This window comes from Leptonychotes weddellii, chromosome 13 (genome assembly GCF_054177405.1).
Source record: "Leptonychotes weddellii isolate Sample4059 chromosome 13, ASM5417740v2, whole genome shotgun sequence".
Lineage (NCBI taxonomy): Eukaryota > Metazoa > Chordata > Mammalia > Carnivora > Phocidae > Leptonychotes > Leptonychotes weddellii.
The window spans coordinates 22,078,314-22,103,116 of record NC_138381.1 but is presented as its reverse complement, the minus strand read 5'-3'; the positions used below and the strand labels follow the sequence as shown (position 1 = coordinate 22,103,116).

Below are 24,803 nucleotides of genomic sequence, written 5' to 3'. Positions count from 1 at the left end.
GAACCACCCAGGCACCCCACCATATGTGGAATTTAAATAATAAAACTTATGAACTTATGAGAGGAGGAGGAGGAGAAGAGAGGGAAACAAACCATAAGAGACTTAACAGAGAACAAACTGAGGCTTGATGGAAGGAGGTGAGTGGGGGATGGGCTACACGGGGGATGGGTATTAAGGAGGGCACTTGTTATGATGAGCAGTGGGGGGGGAGGGGTATTTAAGTGATGAATCACTGAATTCTACTCCTGAAACCAATATTGCAATGTTAACTAACTAGAATTTAAATTAAAATTTAAAAAAAAATTTAGATGCCAAACCATGGAAATGGAGTTTTCCCCGCCACTAGAGGGCAGGAGTTACAAGGGAGGTGGCCACGGCAGGAGACAGAAGGCCTGCCAGGCACAACTCTCTATCCAGGCAAACAAGGAGGGAACTCTGTATCACCAAGGTTTGCGAACAGGGACAGAAATGCTTGATCCAGTTTAAAAGCAGCACTGTGTTAGGGTCCGCATACCTGGCTAATTTGCACCCATCACAGCTGCGGGGAGAAAGAGAGGATGCTATCCTTTTCCAAGAAATTTCCCATAGGCTTAAATATAAAGTAACTTACATTGCACTCAGTGAAACAAGCCAGACACAGGAGGACAAATATGGGACATAGGACTCCACTTCTATGAGGTACCCAGAGCAGTTGAGTTACCAGTGGCTGCAAGGGGGAGTTAGAGCTGAATGGAGACAGTTTCAGTTTTGCAAGATCAAAATTTCCAGACATGGATGGTGGTACAACAATGTGGAGGTACTTTATGTCACTGAACTGTGCATTTAAAAATGGTTAACGTGGTCAGTTTTAGGTTTTGTGTATTTGACCACAGCTAAAATAATAAGCAACACTGAAGAAGAAACCTCTCCGAGGAGCCTGACCACCTTGAGCTGAGCACACAAGCAAGCAGTAAGGTAGAAGCTGGGGCTTAAGGATACTGTTGTTCCAGAAGAGAATGAATTTATTTTCATCCTTTGCCACCGTACTTAAACCCACACTCTTGGACTTCAGTGGTAGGGAGGGTGGGGGAGCACTGCGAGGTGGATTTCGGCCAGCCTGATACATCAAAGATGGTCTTGGCTACAGAGCAGGTGCTCCTCAAACTTGCAGAGGCCAGTCCTCTAACTTCTGCCCTCCTGCCTTTGGTCCACAGCTCAGCTTCGTTGCTCCTAGTAACCACTTGGAGCCAGCTGTGGACAAACCACAGTCTGCAAGGAACCTGGACAGAGCTGGACGTTCAGAGCACATTATTTCTCAAGAGCTGCTAATCTGCAGCCCCAGGCATCCCTTCTGATTACACGCTGACTGGCCAAGTAGCAGGTGGGGAGAGGGGGTCCTGGGCAGCCTCCAGGATTAGTCATGCTGGGCAGATTTTCAGCTGGAGAGACAAGCATCTGCTCTGTTTTAGCAACACAGGTCATTCCTCACTACCTCCGTACAACCCTTTAAAAACACCCACCCACTTAAAAGATCATCTAAAATGAAGTATGTTGGAATAGAAGTTACACCATTCAAGTGGGTGAACTAATTTCATTTTGTTTGGGGTGTGGGGTGGGAAGTTATTCCGCATGGTAAACATGATTCCATCTGTTGGGAATTTTGTTTCACACCTCCAAACCAAGAGGAGGCTAGCCAAGTCTGCCTGCCAGGAAGGGGAAGGGGAGGCGTGCACACCTTGGTGTAAAAATCTAACTTGGTGTCCCAGTTTTACCAAGTGATAGGCTTGAGGGTATACAAACAGAAGTTAGTAAGGGGAGATGTTCCATCTTTCTACTAATCAATGAGTTAATCACCAACCACAGTAGGTACTATGTGAGCAAAGGGTAAGACAAGGTCCGTTTCTCAAGTAGGTCATTACTAACTAAAAAGACAAGACCAAGATGCTTGAAAGAAGAAAAAACAGCAAGAGGGTCAATGATCAAAGGCTAAATGATGTAGTACCAACTTTTAGTCTCAGAGGGAGGCCAGAAGCACTCCAGCCTCCCTCCTCCCCCAATGCGTGCTCTACAACAGCCCCTGCAACGTAACCCGCCCCAAAGCCAATTCTTGGTTTCTTCCTGTCACTGCCTTCAAAACCTGTTTCTCATATGGAATCTAAAAACAACACACAAATGAGTGATTCCATGTGGCATTCATCTTTCTCAGTAGGACTTATTTCATGGAGCCTAATACCCACACGGCACAAGGTATAAACTTGTCCAATCTCTACGCTGTATGCCTGAAACTAACCTAACACTGTGTGTCAACTATACTCCCAAGTTTTTGCCAACACTGGTTTCCCTCGCACTCTCCCCCTCTGTAAGCCCTGCCCAAATGGCCTGTGCCTTCGTCCTCGGGCCACCTCTCTAACCCCTTCTTCAAACAGTGCCCGGTGCACGGGCCTCCTTTCCTTCAACACGCAAAGGGAACACCATGCAGCCTCGGGGCTTTGGCGCACGCAGCACTCCTGCCTGGAACATTCTGCCCGCTCATTCCGCCCGGAGTCTTCGACGGCCGGCTCCTTCCCATGACCCCTTCCCCTCCTCAGGCTCCCTCTCTTTTCTGTCCCACACCTTATCCACCGGCTTGTGTGCCTCATGCGATGTGTCACAGCACTTTGCTGTACCTCTGTGCCCCACCCCCCAATGGCGGGGCCACATACACCCCCAAGACCCGCACAGTGCAAGTATTCAAATATTTGTGAAATGCACACCTCACAGAGAAGGGTGGTTGCAAAAAGCTCATGAAATTCAGAATAATCAGATTGTATCAGAGGAAGATTTCATAGCTAACTACCTGGTCTTCCTTTTGACTGAAGCCACCTGAAGGACAACTGCTAAAGCCATCCCGCTACAGCAGCTCACACACACGAGGGCTCATGTGCCAGGCACGGTTCTAAGCACACGTCTCATAGCAACTCCTCATACTCTCAAAAGCACCCTAGACAAACCATGGCTCGCATGGAACAGATGAAGTAACGGGTATGGAAAGATTGCTAACTTGCCCGAGGGCACAGAGCTAGCGACGGCTGAGCCGGGGTCCCGATCCGCACACAGGCTGGGGCCAGGGCCAGGGCTCCAACCACTCTCCCACGCACGCCCTCTCACGTCACCTCCCACTGACGCCTCAGCCCCATGAAGGGAACCCCTCCTGCTACTCCACGGAGAAGATCCTTGCCGTGGCCACCAGAGATCTCTCAGCTGCCAACACCAGTGGGCATGTGTTGACTAGCATGGTTTACCACTTGCACGTATGTGATCAACAGCAGCAACAAAAAGATGCCAGGGGCTCAAGCAGCTCTACTCTGCGGGGGAAGCTCCAGCCCACAGCATACCACCCAGACCCCCATGCTCCCCGCTTCCATGACCTGCACTTACTGTTTCATCTTCCAGTCTGAGCTGGAGGCTCTTCTCTCCCTCCTTGTAGTCCTTGGTTAATTCAGCTGAGCGCCATACTTCGTCAGGGTCAGGGATCCAGACCCTCGTGTACTGGAAGATTAAAAAAAAAAAAAGTCAGATAGAAATAAAGCTTTCAGGTGTCTACATGGGTATTGCTACCTCTGAGGGGCCCTCCGGAGAACTTGTAAAGCCATCTTGACACATCTTCCTCTCTTCTCATTTCAAAACACAAGGTGATCTAATACCATGACAAGTAACTCACAGGACTGCGGACAGAGGGCACTTTCTAGATCCTAAGAGGATGCCACAGATCAATGTAATTCTCATTCTGCCAGCAAGACTGCCAAGCCTGCATCTAGTTACATCCACCAGGGCTTTGCATCCTCATCTCAAGGGCAGGACAAAATAGCAATGTCAGAGGGAGCGTCTAGTGTGCTGCAGATGAGAGAAAAAACAACTCATGCCAAGACCAAGACCGAAGAGCCCGTCTTCAAGTCTTGGGAACCTCCGCTCTGATATGCTGCATTCAGGGACAAAGCCATTTTCCTGCAGGAGTGAAAAAAAGTGTCAGCAAATCGAAAGTGTATTTACATATTCCTGAATTGTCAGCAACCTCAATTTACTTGTGCATTCTTTAAGCCACACACCTACCCCCAAATCTTGCTCAAGCTCCCCCAGTTGCTACGGGATTTGCAAGGTCATGAAGCTGGCCAACTCCCGCAGGGGAGAACACAGCCCTTAGTGAGTAAGCCCTCTGGATCTAGCAGGGGGGCCATCGGCCCGGACTGCACACTACAATCACCTAAGAATGTCACAACACCAAGACTGGGTTCTACCTCAGACCAACTCAGAATCCGAGGGGACCTAAGAGCTCCCACGGTGAATGTCATGTGCAGCCGTGGGAACCGCAGCTCAGATGCACCAAACGGCAGCATCTGGGCCGGCTGGCGGTCACTCTTGGCAGCACGCCTTACATCTGTCCGACAAATTTCTGTATTTTATAGGTATGTGATCGCCACAGGGCCTGTTTGCTTTAGAACCTGGCTGTGTGCACATGCGCGTGCGCACACACACACACACGACCATAGAAAATTCTTAGCAAACCTGAAACTAATAGCCTTACATGACCAAAAGGCCAGCCAGAACGTGGGCCTGGGTCAGTATAACCAGCCTCCCTTGTGGAGGGAGAGCTCCAAGTCCAGAGCTTGCGGCCAGTCCATTGCCTGGGCCCAAACAGCCCAGCGGGCTTTCTTTTGGGCTTGTTTTACAGTGTCTCCTCCAGATGGTCACTGCCCTCTTTAAAAGCAAGCCCCTGGCCCTTACTGCACTGGTCTTGGACTCACCAATGAGAAGAGTAAGTCATGAGGCAACAGACTCACGACACTCATTCATGGGAACACAAGCCACCCCCAATTTGCATCCCTGATATCCCAGCCCAGGATACAAAGCCAAAGTCGGTTTTTGCATTATGAAGAAGTTCACAGGATCTTCTCTCTGCCTCTGAGCATGCTGTATTGATTGTATCTTTACAGAAGATGCTCTAGAGCTTTATGGTACACCTAAATGCTTTGGAGTAGACATTAAGAATGCTCTGAGCTATCTCCGGAGAAAATCTGAGCATTTGCCAACTGTAACTGTCAACATTTCTTCTCCCCTCAGGTGTTCCAAACTTCCTCCTCCTAGGTCCTGTAAACCTACCTTCCACCCAGCTGCAAGGACTTTTCAGATCCTGTCCCCACGCCTCAGGTGAAGGATCTTTCCTTAGCCTCACTACAGTTGTCATCCCTCCGAGCTCGCTCCTGGGACTTCCCATCCAGGCCGAGGGAGAACAGCACACCCAAGAAATTGTACTCAATGTCTCCACACTGTGTAAACGGGGTCAGGAATGGCTCAAGGGAAAAGGGACAAGAAGAATGAGGAAAATCCCAACAGGAACGGAGTGAAGGATAGTATGTGGAGATCGTCGAGGTGGACATCCTGGAAGCCAAGGGGCCCCGTTCCAGCTCACACGGGGGCTCCTCTGGCCGGACCCCTGCTGTCCACGTGCCCTTTCCTGACCTGTTAATTGCACCAGCACCTGGAAACCTCACTGCCTGGCACTAGCTGTTTAATTCTTATTCTGGGAGGATCGATTTATCTACTTGTATAAATCTCTTCTCTCTCAGGAGACTGAAAACAGCTACTGGAAGAAAACAGTCTCTATTTTCCCATCCCACAGAACCCAGCACAGCATCAAGCCCTAATAATGCTTTAGCTCTCTGCTGCTCCAAGTGAGGACCTCAGGCTCACCATCACCTGCGAGCGTGTTAGAAATGGAGACCCTCAGCCTCCACGCACACCCACTGCATCACGGCATCCCCTAAGTACCTGCTCTTCTGCTTCTTCAGTACATGCTCCTTCTTCCCTGCCTTTGTGCATGGGTCAGGAAACTAGAGCCCTGGGCCAAATCTAGTGTGCCACCTGTTTTTGTACAGCCCAGGAGGTAAGTAAACATTTAAATGTTCAAATGGCTGGGGAGGGGGAGGAGTGTGATATCCAGATGATAACATGTCAATTACATGAAAGTCAAATTTTGGTGTCCAGGAAGTTTTACTGGAGCCCAGGCACACATTCCACTCACATACGGTCTACAGCTGCTCCTGCATTTTGAGGATGGTCGTGTCGTCGTGACACGGACCCTGTGGCCTGAAAGCCTGAAAGGTTTACTATCTGGCCATTACAGTGAAGGTCTTTTGCCCTTTGTACACGAGGTCTCCGCAGCTCGGAACGCCCTTCCCTCACTTGTCCGTGTGGGCAGAGTCCAAGTTCCAAGTCCTTGTGCTCACTGAACCCTGACCTTCCCTGCACCCTCCCGGGTTAGTCCTTACTCCGAGCTGCAGCTCCCTTCTTCTAGGATTAACTTCATGGTTTTGCAGGCATTTCTTTCACATCCATTTTGCCCCATGACTGCCAGATCTTTCAGATACGCTATTGGGCGTATAGTAGATGCTCACTAAATGTCTGTTGAGACAGGAATCCGTAAACAACGCATTTATGAGGCATCTGGCTTCCATGGAAAACACATTGTGATAAGCGCCATATAATGAAGTAGAAACATGGGCATCTATACCCTGACTTTATAGAACATGCCATCCAGTTAGGTAGGCAATCCACATAAAAATATATTCTAAAGGGTGATGTGACCAATTCCTAAGGAGAGTAATAGCTATTCAGCAGGGGCAGGCAAGTCAAGAAAAGGGAAGGCGGCAACAATTGATGCCAACTGAGGAAACAGATGGCCAAAGGCTCCCGTCACTTTTTAAAGGACATTGTGAATTACACACCTGATCAAGCAAGCTCTAGATTCCAATCAAGGAAACATGTGAGCACCTACTTTGTGCCCACTGTGCTAGATGCCATCCTATTTCCTCCAACTCCACAATAAAGACACACTTGGACATGCGCTGAGATCATAGCCGTTCACTGTTAAAGCAGAATGAAGTAAACCCTGCATTGTGATGGTGCAGATGGTAACATCTACAGGCAGGCCTCCCCTCAGCTTCCCGCTTCCCCACCTTTATCCTATTTCATGGATTCTCAGCTTAAAGTGTCTAGAAATTACCAAGCAGAGCTGTTTACCCAACGTCATGCATGCCACACTTGATGAGCAATTGACAGGATCGACAAGGGCAATTTTAAATAATCAAATTTTGTTTTACATGCTGACTTAGCAAACCACCCACCATCCCTTCCCTTCCCAGACCTACCCACCCGAGGAAGATCCATTGCCTCTGTGATCCCAAACAAGGCAGGACATGATCGATGCAGAGTAAACAGCCAAGAAAACAGGCTAAGAAGGGAGAGGGGAGCACCGCAGTAGCCAGCAAAGATTGGAGGAAGACAGACCGGAACTGTGGAGACACACAGGATTTGGAGGGAGGTTTCCTTTGGATCGATGAAAATGTTCTGTAATTAGACAGAGATGGTGTTTGCACGGCAAGCACCATGAATGTATTAAATGCCACTGAACTGTTGACTTTAAGTAGCTAATTTTATGTTATGTGAATTTCACCTCAATTTAACAAAAAAACGGTTTTGGTTTGCAGAGGATGCTAACAGCATCCCATATACACTCTACTAGCATGGTTTCTCCTAATGTCTGAGAAAACAGTGAAATATATTCTAACAGAAAGTCACCAATTCTACAGGCCAGATAGAAACTCTCTAGAACCAAGGTTCTGTGTTGCTTCTTGTTTTCTCACCTTCAAGGAATTCCTTCCAACAAATCTGACCTCTACACCAGCTTTCCTAGAGGGAGATTATAGGAAAAGACAAGCCTGACCCACATAACCCAATTATAGCGCCACTCAACTTGTCACTCCCCCCTTTTAACAACGCTTAACTCCGTCCTAAGGAGATAGAAGTCTGACTTGATTATCAAAGAACTTGTGATTTTTCTTTTGGAAAGAGCCCTGTGTATTAACTGGAGAAGGCAGAGGTCTCTGTGACCCATCGGTATGAGAACTACTCTCCAGCCACCTGTACACCCACCCCCCCCGCCCCAACCAGGTGCCTCTCCCCACTATCTGCAGGGCCTGCAAAGGCAGTTCTCAGCTGGAGGGAATGGCTGCCCAGGGCAGGAATGCTCAACCCAGGCTGCAGGTTAGAACCACCCGGGCAGCTTTTAAAGCTTCCGTGCCATGTAACCCCTCAGACCAGTTGCATCAATCCCTGGGGGTGGGAACCAGGCAGCTCTGCAGAGGCAGCCAAGGTGCAGGCAGGTGTGCAAGCTAGCAGGCTTGTGGTTTCACTTGGTAACTGATTGGCAGGCACCGCAGACCCTCACATACCCAGAGGCCTCTCCTCACCACTGTGGCGGAGCATGAAATTCCAGCCCGAATATTCTTGATCCTGAGCTAAAAACATCATCTCCAGAAAGCCCCTGCGCTAAAATGTAAATGCCACATCAAGAAGGGGGCCACTTTTACCTATTTGCACTCATCATCATGATGCAGTACAATAGTGTGGCTGAGCCTATGGGCTCTAGAGTCAGGCAGCCTAGGTAAGAATTCCAACCAGCACTTGTTAGCCTGGGTAAATTGATGAGTAAGGTTCTCAGCCTCTGTTTCCTCAGCTGTACAACGTGGGTCAAAGGTGTACCTCACCAAGCGGTCCCAAGAATGAAATGCAATCCCACATTATCAGAGCACTGTAAGCATCAGGCAACAGGGCCAGTGATAACTGTGTACATGGTGTAGTCTAGAAGGCAGGATCGGATGGGATCTTGCAGAGAAGTAGGGAATGGGAAAATCGCAAGCCTAAGGTGTTTCCAGGTTACTGGAATCCTTTCGATGTCCTACAAATTGTTCATAGATAGCCATGCCTTGCCTAAAAATCAATAATTGGATCTAGCCTACTTCAACTTCAAAGCCCTGAGAGAAGGGATTGTTAATGCTGGTTGGCATTTAAGAATTATCCGCAGATCTTAAAACACACACCCCAGTGCCCATGTCCCACACTTGCGTAATTAAGATGAACTCTCAGAGTGGGGCCTAAGCACTGTATTTTTTTTTTTAAGCTTCAAATGAATGTGCCAGAGTTTAAAAAAAAAAAAAAATCCTTGTTTCAAGGAGCCTCAGAATCAAAATGGACTCTAGGCAAAGGAGAACAGGGACGCTGGAAACCTTCACCTCCTATCATTATTAAATGTGGCTTCTCCACAACCTTACACTAAAATAAGCAACTTCAAGTACTTTGTTTCATCTTAGTTTAAAACTCAAGATGAGCAGGCTTATCACTAATCCATCACAGAGAACACTGAGGGTAGAAAAGCACAGAACAATTTGCCCAAGTTCACAGTGAGAAGGCAGGGTCAGAGCCATGACCAGGCAAAGGATCTGCGACCTCAAGTCCTCTGCTGTCTCCCCCTCGTGGAGAAACATTAACTTGATCACAGCAGCCCAGGGCCCACTGAGTGTGCATTTTACACAGGTAAGGGGTTTCATAAGCACACACGAGAAAAACGGCCAAAAGCCACTTACAATGACATGCCAAATTAAGCCACTAGGTACTTTAAGAATCAGGCAGACTAAAGATTGGGTTGCAATGTCATCTTGACCTAAAAGCACAGTCTGGACACCAACCCTGGGAAGGGACCAGAGGGGAGCCCCCAGCCTCACCTGGTGGCCGACTCAAATTGTCCCCCCCCCCATTCCTCCCCACAGTAGGGCACAAACATCAGGCACACGGTCAGCCTTGTTCACAGCTGTACCCTTAGCACTGACGCGATGCCATGGTTTGGCAGGCACTGAAATCTCTGCTCTGTAATTGAAAAATCAGGGCTCCAGTTGCAGGGTGCAAGAGGAGTCCCTTTTGCTAAAACTGACAAAGTAGGCAAACAGCACTTCTCAGGACATGAATTTTGTGCTAGAACTCGAAGATGCAATATCACGTCGGTCAGCTTCTACTCCTGAAGCAACACAGAAGCCACCGAATTTCTGCACCCAAGACCAGTCTATGATCAGTCACGGAGGACAGCATCAACAAACTAAAGGTGACCAGCATTGAAGTAAGTGGAGAGGCTGTGAGTTCCAAAGAAAAACAATTGTTAAAAGGCAGGGAGGGGCGTGGGACACAGATGCCGCCCGAGGCAGGAAGGACCACACCAGCCAAGGACGGCAAGCGGCTTCCCCAACCCTGCCTGTAGCCCAGGCGCAATGTGCAACGACAGGAAGCAGAGAACCAGAGCTACGAGACTAGGGGTCCCTCTAGGCCAGAGAAACGTGTACCCCTCACCAAACACATGGAGATATTCATAGCTCAGTTCTATAAATGGGGTTCGGAAAACACACACTTTGCAAAGATGTCATAAGTGATGTCCTCTGTTTGGTGTAAAGGTGTCCATTTTGAAGCAATACTTTCACGGATGGGGAAGAAAAACACTTCCAAACTAAGCCGACAGTTTCTTTTTAGCACCATGACAAGAGCCCTTTCCCTAGTGCATGGTACTTGGCAGGCACGGCCATGTTGTAGAAACCATGGGGACACCTTAAGCTAACTGCCCTTACGGTAGGAAGGGTGTCACGTCTCATTCTTCTGCGTAATACAGTCTGGAGGACAAAGACTAGATATTTTCGCCCATCCAAGCAGGACCACCCACTATCCTTTCCACATGTGAGGCCTGAAGATCATGTTCATGGGCCCAGACATGAGCTGCATCCTGAATCCCATGCCAATGATTAGTCTCCCAAACGGGGGCGGAGGGGGGCACAGCTAAATAAAGAATACCCCACCAGTATGCTGCTGGGCATCTTCCCTTCCTTTGTACTGGGCTCCCACTATAGGAACTGGAGAGCAAGGAAGATTCAGGTATCTGAGGGGTTAACATCCAAAAATATATGAAGAACTTACATAACACAAAAAAATGATTAAAAAGATGGACAGAGAACCTGAATATATACTTTCCCAAGAAGAAGTACAGATGGCCAACAGAAAAATGAACAGATGCTCAACATCACTTATCAGGGAAATGCAAATCCAAACCACAATGAGACATCACCTGACACCTGTCGGCATGGCTATAACCAAAAAGACAGGAAATAAGTGTTGGCGAGGATGTGGAGAAAAAGGAACCCTCGTGTATGGTTTGTGGAAATGTAAATTGGTGCAGCCACTGTGGAAAACAGTATGGAGGTTCCTCAAAAAATTAAAAATAGAAATACTATATGATCCAGTAATTCCACTATTGGGTATTTACTCAAAAACAGTAATTTGAAAAGAAATATGCACCTCTGTATGTTTATTGCAGAATTATTTGCAATAGGCAAGCTATGGGAGCAACCTAGGTGTCCATCAATAGACCAACTGATAAGGAAGATGTGGTTCATACATACAACGGAATAATATACAGCCATTAAAAGGATGAGATCTTGCCATTTGTGACAACATGGTTGGACCTAGAGGATATATGCTAAGTGAAAAAAAGAGACAAATATCCTATTTTCTCACTTATAGAATCTAAAAAACAAAACAAAGGCATAAAGGAGAAACAGACCCATAAATAGGACAAAACTGTTCTAGAGGGCTGAGGGTATGGGAAAAATGGGTGAAGGGAAATGGGAGGTACAGACTTCCAGTTATGGAAGGAGTAAGTCATGAGGGTAAAAGCTACAGCATAGGGAATACAGTCAATAGTATTATAATAGCATTCTAAGGGGACAGATGGGCTATACTTGTGAGAACCATAATGTAGAGACTTGTTGCATCGCTATGTTGTACACCACAACTAATGTAACATTATATCAACTATACTTTCATAAAAAAATTTTTCAAAAGGACTCAGGAATCAGCTACTAGCCTTAACTTCTACTACAGGCTCAGTTTCCCCATCTGTCAAGGATGGAAATAACTTCCATATTAAGGTTGCTGTTCAGATTAAATGAACTAATGTATATAAAACATTTAGCACAGAACCTGGCCCAGAGTAAGTGCTTAGTAGTTACTGTCAAATGCAGCAGGACCTGGGGCCCTGGGTGTGAATGAGACGTGGAGACACCCCTCTCTAGGGGAGCACAGATACAACCAAGTAATCCCAGCAGAACCATGGGCACACAGCGCATCACGGGAACATACACCAGACTCCTCTGATTTCTTTCCTGAATTTAACTCCTCCTCCTCCAGCAGCAAGTCCCACTTCCTGGTTTCCCTATTTATCCCGTGAAAGGCTTCCCAGACCAGTAATAGCCTTCCCTTTCCCCCAAATGCTCTTCTCACTGGGAAGCTCTCTATAACTTATAGAGAGGGAATTATATGTCAATATTCTGTGTGTCCAGAGCTGACAAGTAACTTAAAATCCACGCCTATGCTGGGCCATCAGGTAGATCCCTGAGCCCCAATCCAGATCTCTACTGAACTTGTTCCATGCTCCTTCCTCAATGAGAGAACCAAGCTAATCCGGATGCCAGGAAGAACTTTAACTTCATGCATAGAGATTGGGATAGAAAAAAAGCCACCTGGCATCTCTGGAGTAAAGGACAAGGGGGGGGAAAAAAAGGCAAAGAAGTGAGCTTCATTCTGTAATGGATCAATGCATAGTTAAATAACAAAGTTACCATAAAAATCCAATATTTCCTGTTATTTAAATGAAACAAAAGTCAAACATCAAAAAGAGATCTATCTATACCTGGCCCTGGCCATCACAAGCCTATCTTTGATATTTGCTTTTTTACATGCTTATAGCACATCATCTTTTAAGCAAAAACTCGACAACTCTGACACCTGATTACATCATCAGTCACAATTCCGTCTTCATCTACATTCACTATCTATGTTTGAAGCTAATGAAGAACCAAATCTCCGTGGGACTGGTGAAGGCAAACTTTAAGAGTATGTCCTCAAGTGACAAACGGACACCAAGATGGCAAGTGCGTGGTGTTTGGGGAACATTGCTAAGTCATTTTATCCAGCAGTACGCTTGTTGATAGGAAATGCAGTTATACCAGAGGCTTAGAAACAGTTATAAAGCAATGTGCTCCTGTTGAAGTTTTGGAAAGATCACAAAGTCCTGCATGTGGATGGCAAGTTGGTTTTGTAAGGCTGCAACATCAAACCCATTTAACCTGCCTGCTAAAGATGCTAAGAAAGGTTTGCTCAAAGCTAGTATATTTCATGCAGCTAAATATATGCCCGGATCTTACCAAGCAGCTGAACCTTTGTTAAAATCCTACTTCCCCAACATGACTATAATTCCTGGAATGGGAACTCTCCCTGTACAGAGGACCAAGCATGTGAATTAAGCAACCCACAATCATATCACACATGTTTAAGTCATTTGAGACCGTTTTCCAGAGCACAAGTCTTCATTTCCACCTAAGCTCTCCGAACACTTTTTAATTCCATATATGATGCCATCACTGGATAGTTGCTTTCCTCTCTTGCTGTATAAATACAAACTGCTGATATCTAGCATCCAAGACTAGTATATTGCTCTCCCCAGACAACCAGTCTTAATTTATAATCACCATAATAGTTATTAGAAAGTCACTGCCCTAGACAAGTCAGGAATAAGTTTGTTTGCTTCCCTTTTAATTTAAAACCTGTTCCACTCTATGACCTCTGTAAGCAACTAAAGCCAGCACTGAAGTCATTTCAAGCTAAGTTCTCTTCTGCAAACAGAATTCGCTGACCTACATTAACTGAGAAAATGCACAGGAACAACCACTCTTTTCTGGGGAAAATTTGGGGAACTGCCCCCAACACATGAGTATGTTGATCTGTTCTTCCTTTGCCTCTAAGAGATCATCTTAGAACTAAATGCCTTACACACTTGCATTTGGGACTGAAGTCAGCTCTCAATCTTCATTTCATAGGACAAGCCATGCCAACCTCCCCCTCCCCCCCAGGATTCAAACACACCTTGAGACTATTCAACGAATATTCCACTGTTGCATATTCCCATAAGCTAAAAGTCCTATCGGCAGGAAAATGGCCTCTAGTTCATTCACTCATCCATGAGTATTTACTGAACACTGTGCAAGGTGCTGGGACACAGAAGGGGGAAAAAGACACGCCCTATCTTCAAGGATATCCAACCACATTACGCAATCAGTCCTGCTTCAATGGTCGTAATTGCTTTAGCAGCACAGACATTCCCAGCATACAACAGGGGACCTCACCTAGTCCAGGTCATCAGGAAAGGCTTTGCTGAAAAAGCACAAATCGAGGTGAAACTTAGACAAGGAGTTGGCTAGGCACAGTGAGGAGGGAGGAGCATTCTAGGCTGAGAGGTTAGCTATAGACAAGCCTGGGGCAGAAAGGAGTAGTGCTCCCTTAAGAGCTGAAAGCCAGGCAGTATAGGCCAGATGCAGAGCACAGAGGGGAAGGGCTCAGTGAGAGACATGCAGGAGGTTCTTGGGAGGCGCCTTACAGGTTGTTCATATTATTCCACGGCCAATGGAAAACTGTACATGGGTTTTCTACATGAGGAGGGTGATGCTCTAACTGCAGAATTAAAAGATCAGTACTTACACCTACAGATGGCCAACAGACATATGAAAAGATGCCTAACATCACTAATCATTAGGGAAATGCAAATCAAAACCACAATGAGAGGTCACCTTAAACCTCTCAGAATGGCTAGAATGGAAAAAAAAAAAAAGCGTTGGCAAGGATGCAGAGAAAAAGGAAACCTCGTGCACTGTTGGTGGGAATGCAAACTGGTGCAGCCACTCGGGAAACACAGTATGGAGGTTCCTCAAAAAATTAAAAATAGAAATACCATATGATTCCTACCCAAAGAAAACAAAAACACTAATTCGGAGGGATACATGCATCCCTATGTTTATCGCAACATTATTTGCAATAGTCAAGATACGAAAGCAACCTGAGTGTCCATTAACAAAGGAATGGATAAAGATGATGTGGTATATACACACTGGATTATCACAGCCATAGGAAAGAATGAGCTCTTGCCATTTGTGACAACATGGATGGACCCAGAGGGTATTATGCTAAGTGAAATAAGTCAGAGGAAGACAAACACCATATGATTCCACTCATAAGTAAAAACTTAAAAAAAAAAAAAATGAACAAAAAGAATCAGACTCAGGAATACAGAGAACTGATGGTTACCAGAGGAGAGGGAAGTAAGGGGTTCAGCAAAATGAGTGAAAAGGAAGTACAGGCTTCCGGTTATGGAATGATTAAGTCATGGAATAAAAGGCACAGAAGGAACACGGTCAACAATACTGGAACAGCAATGTATCAGGATGGATGCTAGCTACACTTGCGGTGAGCACAGCAGGATGAATAAACTTCTCGAATCACTATGTTGTATACCTGAAACTCACATAACTGTGTGTCAACTCTACTCAAAAAAGGTCCATACTTACAGATTGACACAAACCACTATGGTTGTACACCTGAAACTCATGTAACTGTGTCAACTCCACTCAAAAAAGGTCCATACTTACAGACGGACATAAAAAAAAAACCCTCAAGAGGGGTGTAGTTAGATCTTCTCTCAGGCATCCTTCCGTCCTGTCCTCCCGTGAGCACTCACAATGCAAACGCAATCAGGGACATTGTTTATTCTGCTCCTGCCCCTGAAAAGATGGTCTTTGAAATTCTTCTCCTGACTATTCCTCTTACTACTTCATTTACTCGGTACTTTACCATTCCAGACTGCTGATATGCCATTTCCACCACACTTTAGTGCTACTCATATAGCTTCTGAATCCTCTTAATTCATATATTATTTCATCCTTCTCCAGCTCTTCCAACTTTTTTCTGCTATATTTTGCAATATGGAGCTTATTTATGGTTTTAGAGAGCAGAGAAGTTTAACTCTGAGAATCAAGAGGGAATGTTCAATCTGAGTACATCAGCAAAGAGGCACAATAGCATCTTTACTGCTGGGACCTCGGGGAAGGGGAAAAATGTTCTGGAACCAACACACACATTCGCTGAGTAGCAGCCATGAAATGGACTCTGACTTCAGAGTTAGAAAGGTAAATGGGTGTCTGCTGCCTAAAATCACCATTTACCAAAGAGCTCAACGTGATGCCTCTAATTTCCATCCTGGGGCAGCCATCAGCAATAACGCATCCTGCCTACCTGGTACTGCATCATTTTTTCAATATTAATGCTGGATAGAACTCTCCAACCAAACCTACTGTCAGATGGCCACAGACGGTCTAGGATGATCAGTTAGCTCATGTCCTCTATGCCAAGTGATGGCATTTTAGAGACCAATTTAGATGTGGTTTCACAGTCACTTCAGGTCCAGCTGAAAAGTGGGGGTGCAGCTTGAAAGAACAGCTAACCTGAACCTCTATGTGACCACCCAGCAAAGACTTAGAGGTTTAGAAGGATAGATGTGATTGGTGTGAAATCCTCTAAAGGAGTATGGGGTGGGCAAGGGGAGTGTTCTATCTCCATGAGAAGAGCTAAAATGAGAAAATGTAGGTTCATCTTCTCCATCTAAAACTTCCCTTCCCCGCCCCCAAACAGGCAGCACAGAAAACCATAGGAGGACATATGAAATGAGGGGATCAACAGTGCTTGCTGTTGAAACTACACAGGTAATGTGCTGCTGGACCACATTTTGGACATGATGGTGGAAGTCTCTGCCTGCTGCCTCTTCAGCTCACCTGAGCAGCGTTAACTCACCATCATGTGAGTCCTGCTGCTCTGGAAAGCTATCTTTCAGGGTTTGAGTTATCACCCACTCTCCAGTCTTGGGCTTTTCCTTACCAAGTATCCAAGCATGTTCTACAATTGTTATGTACGCAGTGCTTTTGAACTGGAAACATTTTAAATCTGGAGTTGCTCAGAAACTGGGGCAATGTGATTGCAATTATGCAATTACACAATTCCTCAACAAATTCCCACTTTCAGGCAAATGCCTTACACACTAGATAGCCAGTAAGCTTTTAGCAAATGCATTGGTGGATGAACAGTGAGTGGATGCATCCCTATTTTAACATGGGCCAATCCCAGGTACACATACAAAATGTTTAATCATCCAGGTTCTGGACAAAGCCTGAATCACATCTGTTCTTCCCAGGTCTAGTTAGGCGTTAAAATAGGATGCACCCAAGGTCTTCCTGGAGACCCAGCACAGCACAGATGAGAGCCTGGGGAAACAGCACAACAGAATGACCACACCACCAACAAAGGTAAGTGATCCAAGCAGTTACCACCTTCAACAAACAGATTGTACAGAAGGAAATAAAAGCAACCATCCCAGTTCTGGACACAGGTTGAGTCATATTAAACCTTTTCAAGATGACTGAAAAATATGGAGCTGGAAACATTCAGCTAAAGGCAACCACGTCTTGGTGTGGAAGGTGTGTTGGTCTGGCAAGCAGGTCATCAAGGGGTGCAGACCTCCCTCGGCATCCAAAGAGAACTTCTAGGGACAAATCACTCAAATTCTCTGGGCCTTGGTTTTCCCAAGGAGTAGACTGAACTAAAGGAAGTTCCAATACCAGGTCTGCATTCATCAATCACCTCCTTGCTTCCCAAGAGCTGCCTATGGCACAAATCTTTTCGTGTTGATCCAGAATACATCCATAGAAAGATCCTGGTTGGTGGCTCATCAGAAAGGCCTCCCTCTGACCCCAGGTTTTCTCCTTTAGGTGAGGGAAACAAGGCCCCCCAAAAATCAGTGCCTCGCCCAAGGACCCACTGCTCTCTAGAGTCAAAAGTATCCTGGGAAATGGATGAAAGGAGAATGTTCTCTGGGGAAAAATAATAAGATGTTTAAAATAGACCACTTTTCTTGGTCATTCCCTCTCCTGCTGGATCCACCATCTGCTTGTGTTTAACACGGCACCTTCATATTTTGGTTAATGCTCAGCTCTAGAGTCTCTTTTTACTGCTGACAGAAGGATGGAGAACAGCATCGTGTTGTGACAGAGATCCACCCCTCACAGCTGAGATGTTAATCACCACATCACCAGCAGATTTCTCCCTGCCAAGTCCCAACGTCCCATCCCCACATTCCAGCGCTTCATGAGCTGAGTGTTTTCCAGCCTCATCATCCACAAGCCCACAGCTGGAGGAGGCACACAGTCCAGAGTCTTCCCACTCCATTCAGGTCTTGCATACACTTGTCCCCCCTCCCCACCCCGCCCTCACTCCTAACTGTTGTACAGCCAGAAAGTCCTGTTCATTTAGAAAGTGTATGACAGTTTTCAAAGGGCTTTCACAAACCTGCAATCTTAGAATTCCATAGGATAGAAAGCACAGGTGCAATATTGTGATTAATAAGTAGCACATATTTGATCATTTAGAAGACCGGAATAGATTTCTCATATATTTGGTCTTTGTCCACAGTTCCTGGCTTACACCTCCCAAAACGCTTGGAATTTCTTGAGTGATAAGAGGGTAAAGGTGTCTCTTATGTTAGCGAGGTAATCTGTGGACACCACCTAAGGACAGGGGGTTGTTGCCAGGAAGACCAACCATGTGATTAGAAGGTTAAAACTTCCAGTCCCACCCCTAACATCAGGGAGGGGAGAGGTGCTGGAGGTTGAATTAGCCAATGGCCAAGAACTTAGTAATCATTATGTACTGAAGTCTCCATAAAAATCTGAGGACAGCTTTTTGGCTTTTCCTTGGCAAGCTTGCATGCTTAGAGAACCCTAATGCTCCCATACATGCCACCAAGCCAGGTCCCAAGCTCCTCAAGGACAGAAGCTCCTTTGTTTGGGATCCTGCCCCATGTTTCTCTTTATCTGGCTGTTCGTATATTACATCATTTCCTTTAATAAACTGATAAACATACCTAAGTGTTTCCTCAAGTTCTGTGAGCCACTCCAGCAAGTTAATGGAATCTGAGGAGATGGTCACTGGAACCTCCCATCTGTAGCAGGCACTCAGAAGCACAGGTAACAGCCTGGGGCTTATAATTGGCATCTCAAGTCTTATACAACTGAGCCCTTGACCAGTGGGATTTGTTGCTAACTCTGACTTCTTGGACACCTTCATGGTGTCTGAGCATTGCTTAGCATTGTGTGGAAGGTTGGAATTGGGCCCAAGAACCCTTTAAAAGACAGGGGTTTTTTTTTGTTTTTTAAGACAGGTATTGTTATAGACACACTTCACATGTGAAGGACCCTGAGATCTAGCCAAGTTAAGGGAGTAGGCCAACTCAAGCCCCTAAAAAAGAATGGACCCAGAAACAGAGCTTACTCCCTGTCCAGCGCTCCTTCCGTCCCTCCAAGTCCCATCCAACATTCACAGTTTCACCCAGGGATTGCAGTCAGTCACCAACACAGACTCAGCCACGTTCATTCAGGTGCCTAGAACATGCCAGAGACCCTGCCCTTGAAACTAGAATCTCCTCTCGATTCCTACTCTGCTGCCTTAGTTCAGGACTTCCTTTATGTGAAGTATTACAACCTATTCTGGATTGGACTTCCAGTCTCCTGTTACTTCTTACTCCAACTGATTCTTCTAGACTGCTTGCTTTTAGAACAGCTCTCAGCTGGGAGGGCAGGCAGCAGCAGAGCAGGGAGAATGGACAAAATAGTCCTCAGGGGACATGTGACAACGTCCTGATACACTTTTGGTGTCACAACTGGGCGGGGATAGCAGGGGCTGGGGGTGCTGTGGGCTTCTAGTAGGTAGAGGCCAGGTATACCACGCACAGGACAGCCTCCACGACAAATTATCTAGCTCCAAATATCAATAGTGCCAAGGTTGAGGAACGTTGTTCTAGAGTTATCCAAAACAAAAGGACAACCAAAAACGGAAAAGACACCCTCATCCCTCATCAAGTCATTCCCCCGCTTAAAGACATCCATGTTGTTTACAGGATTAAGTTCATACAAGACTTTTCACAATTTGGCCCAAATAACTTTTCTGGCCACATCCCTGACTCTCCTCCATTCCTACACTCCATCCTCCTTTTTTCCTGAATACCTCATGAGCTTCCCTGTCTAATGCCTGTGCTCATGCTTCTTCCTCTGCCTCAAACATCTTCCTCCCGTCTTTCACCTGCCCCACTTTATTCACCTGCTCAGGTCCAGCTAAACTATTGCTTCTTTGATTGAGCTTTCCCATTCCCGCTGGCCTGAGCGGCCCCTCCCTGTTTTCACTAGAACACCTTTCAATTGCACTATGTTCCCTTGTATAGATGAATCACTAGGGTAGGAATAAAAGACTGCTCTTATGTCCCATTCATGTAGAATAGAGCCTGCCAAGTATTTCGGTGGGTGAATGGATGCAAGCATACTCCAGCACTGTAGATTCTTGCTTCTCCTAGCAAGAAACTACAGCCTCTCCCCCACCAGAAATGCTAAATATAGTACTATCTAAATAACCCATCAGCATAGGGTTGTCACCAGCTTGGGAGCATCTGGGCACGAGGATGAGCAGCTTTGTCTTTGAACTCCTGCATGGAGGTCTGACGACGCTGCATTTCTCTCTGCAGAGTTAGCACACCCAGAGCTCCTGTACTTCTGAGGTCCTATCGGTCAGACCTCCTGGTTCTGTGGAATTTCTGGATCCTGAAAACTCAAAGCTTGGATGGCATGGGTGTTAAAAGTGGTGTTTTGTGTTTCTCTAAAGCTAAAAGGAAGGCGGCCCAGAGCAAGATCCTTAGCACAGGGGTAGCAGTTATGAGGGAGCATCCAAGACTTTCCACAAAGTCCCAAGCTCCTGTCCCATCAACAAGGGGGAGATCAGCAGCGGACTTCCAGAACGTGCTGTGTCACACAGGCCATCCATCTTCCATCACTAGGAACAAGCAACTTCCACAAGGCGTAGGCTAAAGGCAAACAGAAGGAACTAGTCGTCACTGAGGTCTCCTTGGCACGACCAGGCCATGTTAATTCTGCAGGGACACCTCTCAAACCTCTCTGTAGCCTCCAGAAAACACTGATCTCAGCCCTGTGGGAACTCATGCCATGAAGGGAGGGAGGAGGCAATCACCCAGGCAAAAAGTAGCCAGAATACATTTGTAGTTTACATAACCAGAAACCATTAAAACAAAACAAAAAGGTCAAAGAGTGCTTATAGTATTTGCCTGTAACCTGGGAGGACAGAGGAGAGAGACCGTCGTCCAGCTGAGGAGCTCCCATCCAAAGTCTGCCCTGCATCTTTGCAGGCAGCCAAACACCCTCATTTATGTAGGAGACAACAGTCAACAGTGAATGGTTTCGTGTTCAGGAGCTCTGGTCTGAGGAAAAGTTGGAAACAGGGGCTGGTGGTCTGAATGTTGGTCCCAGCCTTGTCCCTAACTGCTATGTGACCTGGGACAAACCACATCCTCACTTCCTTCCTCAGCTTCCTCGTTTGTGGGAACTGCCCCTCCTACCTCACAAGGGCACCAAAGGAGAGTAGCTCCAACCAGACCGTAAACCCCTGTAGGGGCCCAGGAGGACATTGCTAGGCACCGTGGTGGGAAGCAGGTCTTCCAAGACATGTTTGTCCTTGAAAAGCTAACAGCATAGTTAAGCAAAGAATAAAAGAAAAGTAAACATTCGCCACCAATTAGAAGAAAGAGGCAGGAGGCAGAGTTACCAGAGATGAGCACAGGATTCAATCTGGTGAGCACTCCCTGCCTTCCGAGATGCTGAAACGGGAGCTCACTGTGGCTTGCAGGGCAGGAGGAATGAAGCCCGCAGAGAACCTGGCCTGCATGACCAGACCCAGGTGTGAAACAGGGGCAGCTACTGCAGGCAGGCAAGTGCAAGGCCATCTGCTGGGCTGAAGCCAGGGACGGGTGCATTTGTGTGGGGAGAGGGCAGTTCAAAAGACAGGCTGGAGTCCCATCACAGCAGAGGACACAGTTCCTAGCGAAGGGGGTCTCACCTGGTCCTTTAGCCAGGAGAAGCCCAGCGAGTCCAAGTAGCCGGGCGGGGGTGCATAAGAGAAAAGGCAAGTACAGCCACTGAGCATCGTGCAAATACTAATTGTTATCATTGCTATTCCTGGCACCTAGCGCCGAAGCCTGGCATGGTGCAAAGGGTGCCCAGATGGCAGAATAAAAACATTAAAAGACAAGATAGGCCAGTGAATAATTTATGTCAATTTAATCACTTAATAATACTCTACACCCGGATGGAACTGGCAAGATAAGCCCAAGACCTCTGGAGGCTAAGCAACTGAAATCCAACCAACGTGAGATTAGAATGAAAAATCTTCCTCTACACAAATGTGCAGTTACGAGCCAGCTTTCCAAGACATCTTGGCTTTCTTGACTATACTCCTGGTCTTCCTTTCCCCTGGCTCTCCTCCATCCACCTGTAAGCGACGGAACGGCCCCAGCTTCTCACTTAGCTCTCCCCCACCACTGTATGTAATGCGTACACACACCCCAGTGGGATCTTGGGGTGAACTCCCACATGCAGAACAATCCTGATCTTTCCACTGAGACCTAGACCCACATCTCCAACTTCAGGTCTTTATTTTGACACCTAATATGTGTATTAAAAGTTTAAAAGGCCTAAGAGAACTCTGGAATCCTATCCTACCCCTCACCTGTTTCTTTCCTAGTCCTTTCCATCCCCAAAAACACCACCTCAAAATCTACTGGGTTGCTCAAGCCGAAAGCATCCAGGTTGTCCTGGCTTCTTTCCTTCCATCAGATCCACACCCAACCGCAGCACGTCCCACAGCCCTACCTCCAGAAGGTAGTGAGGGTCAGGCACATCCCCACTCACCAGGCCCCTTTCTCCTCTCCCCTGGGCCGTTCCTACACCCTTACCTGGTCTCTGCTTCTACGCTCAACCTCTAACAATCATTCTCTCAACAGCAAAGTACAGATCATGTCACTCCTCTGCTTAAAAGCTTCCACTGCATCAAGAATAAAACCCGAACCCCTCCTTAAAGCTGTCAAGCTCTGCCTGTGTCCTCCCCACCATCCCCGCCGCATCCCCCAGCACGCTGCACTCCAGCCACACATGCCTCCTTTCTTCTTGGGACTTTTGAAATTGCAACCCCCTTCTCCATTCCACCATGGCTCTGCCTGGTCATCCATCCCAGCTTAAAGAGCTCCTTCTGAAGAACCTTCCCTAACTTCCAATAGGCCCTTTTCCATCACTTTCTACCGTCCCACTGCTCATATTTTCTTCTTTGTGTTTATCTGAAATGATCGTGTTCACCTCTTGCCTGCCTCCAGCTCATAAATAGAAGTTCTAGTAGATTAGAGATCTGTTTGGTTCACGGTTACATCCCCAGGGCCAAGAACAGTGCCTGGTATGTGACAGGTGGTCAGATATTTGCAGAGGAACCGAAGCTGAAAAGGGGCTTCACCTGTGCAGGAAGCAGGAACATTCCCATTCTTGCTGCCCCAGTGCTAAGGTTCGGAAGAGCCAGACATCCCTGGGGTCTGGAGAGGGTCTGGGGAGGCTTCACAGGGAAGAGGCAGGATCGAGAATGAAGAGATCTCGGGTGCATGCACAGACACTGAGGAACCCAAGTTTTAAGCATCTGCTGGATAGTGAAGAGGGTAATGGGGAGGGGGCTGAGACACAGGAGTAGTATCATTAATCTCACAGCATGGATTCGTCTACCATCTCCCTTCCTCAGATTTTCTGAAGGCAATTTTTCTGAGCACCACCATAGTCATCACCAGATATTTTCTATCCATTGTCATTTAATCCTCTTAACCCTTCCCATGAAGCACTATGTTCCCCAGGTCTATAAACGCAGGGGCTGCAGCCCATGGAAGGCACAGCAATGGCAGAGATCCTGGTATGTTTGAGGTCCCCTCCTTTCCAACCACACTACAGTGCATTCCCCAAACAGAGACCAAAAGCTCTAGGCTTTTGGATTCAGAAAAGTGGCACCAGAAAGGAGATGACCACAGGACAGGAAGGCCAAGTCCCCTATAAACAAGCTGTGACACTCAGTTTGGACATAGAAGTGACAAGCTTTTGTCTGCAACATGAGCATGGAGCCAGAAACCCAGGCCAAAGTCTTCCAGCTCTCCGCACTCCTCCCTGCCACCAATACCTGTTTCCAAAGACAGATATCTGCGCCAGCGTGCAGCTCTACCAGTAAACGCACACTGGGCCAGGGCAGGCCGCTCTGCAGAGCCATCGGAAGCATCGGACTTCAGTTCATCAAGTCTGAACGCCTCAACCCCTGATTACCCTCCACTGACACCTCTTGGATGATCTCGTTTGAAAACCAGTCTCAAATGCAGCCACAGCTGGGAGGGCAACAAGGAGGAAGTTTTTTGTTTTTGTTTTTTTTAATTGCAAAAGATGTGCCAAAGAGCAGTCCTTAGCCAGTGGCTATTTTGTAATTTTATATTACAAAATAAAACAGCACAAATTGAGAAACTTGCGTGAAAAATAAGTACAAGATAATACCATAAAATAACACTTTGGTCATTTTTCTTCATTAGAAGTATTTTTAAAATACTTCCTTCCTATGCTTATAAGGATGCCAACTGTCTTTATATGTGAGGGGCTACAGCTCGTTTACTGCTAAGATCCTACGACTCACTGCTATGGTCCTTCCCCGGGCTGTGGGAAGTGAATGGAAAGTGAGGCCAGTTATGAGCTTACACACTTAAGGCGGCAGCAATGGGCATCACACCGTGTTCCCTTCAACACCCTGACAGTAAGGGGCTCTAGGTACTAGAGAGGTAGGACCTGCCTCAGGACAATGGAGGCAAAAAGAGCAAGGAGGGAAGGGAGTAGCAGGAAGAGAAAAAAGAGAAGAGGAATAAAAGTGGGGGGGAAAGTACATTAACTCCAAGCAATAGTGTACTAAGCAGAGGTCACCTCCTCCTTTCTCTTCAAAAGTGGTAACCATGGGTCAGGGATCCCTTTACTTGGGTGTCAGCAGCCTTCAGCAGTAAGCAAACAAGCACTAAGGAAATGAAGAAAAAAGCAAGGGTAGTCATTGACCCAACCCAGCACACATTCTGGTTCTAATGGCATCCA

At 46.7% G+C, this 24,803-nt stretch overlaps 1 protein-coding gene across 1 annotated transcript in view; it reads right to left on the bottom strand.

Annotated features, from left to right (window-relative positions):
* Positions 1-24,803, bottom strand: part of MYO5B (myosin VB) — a 278,618-nt gene that overhangs the window by 182,389 nt on the left and 71,426 nt on the right. Inside the window, 1 exon segment of the mRNA XM_081802529.1 lies at positions 3,397-3,507. Coding sequence (XP_081658655.1) covers positions 3,397-3,507 — 111 coding nt within the window.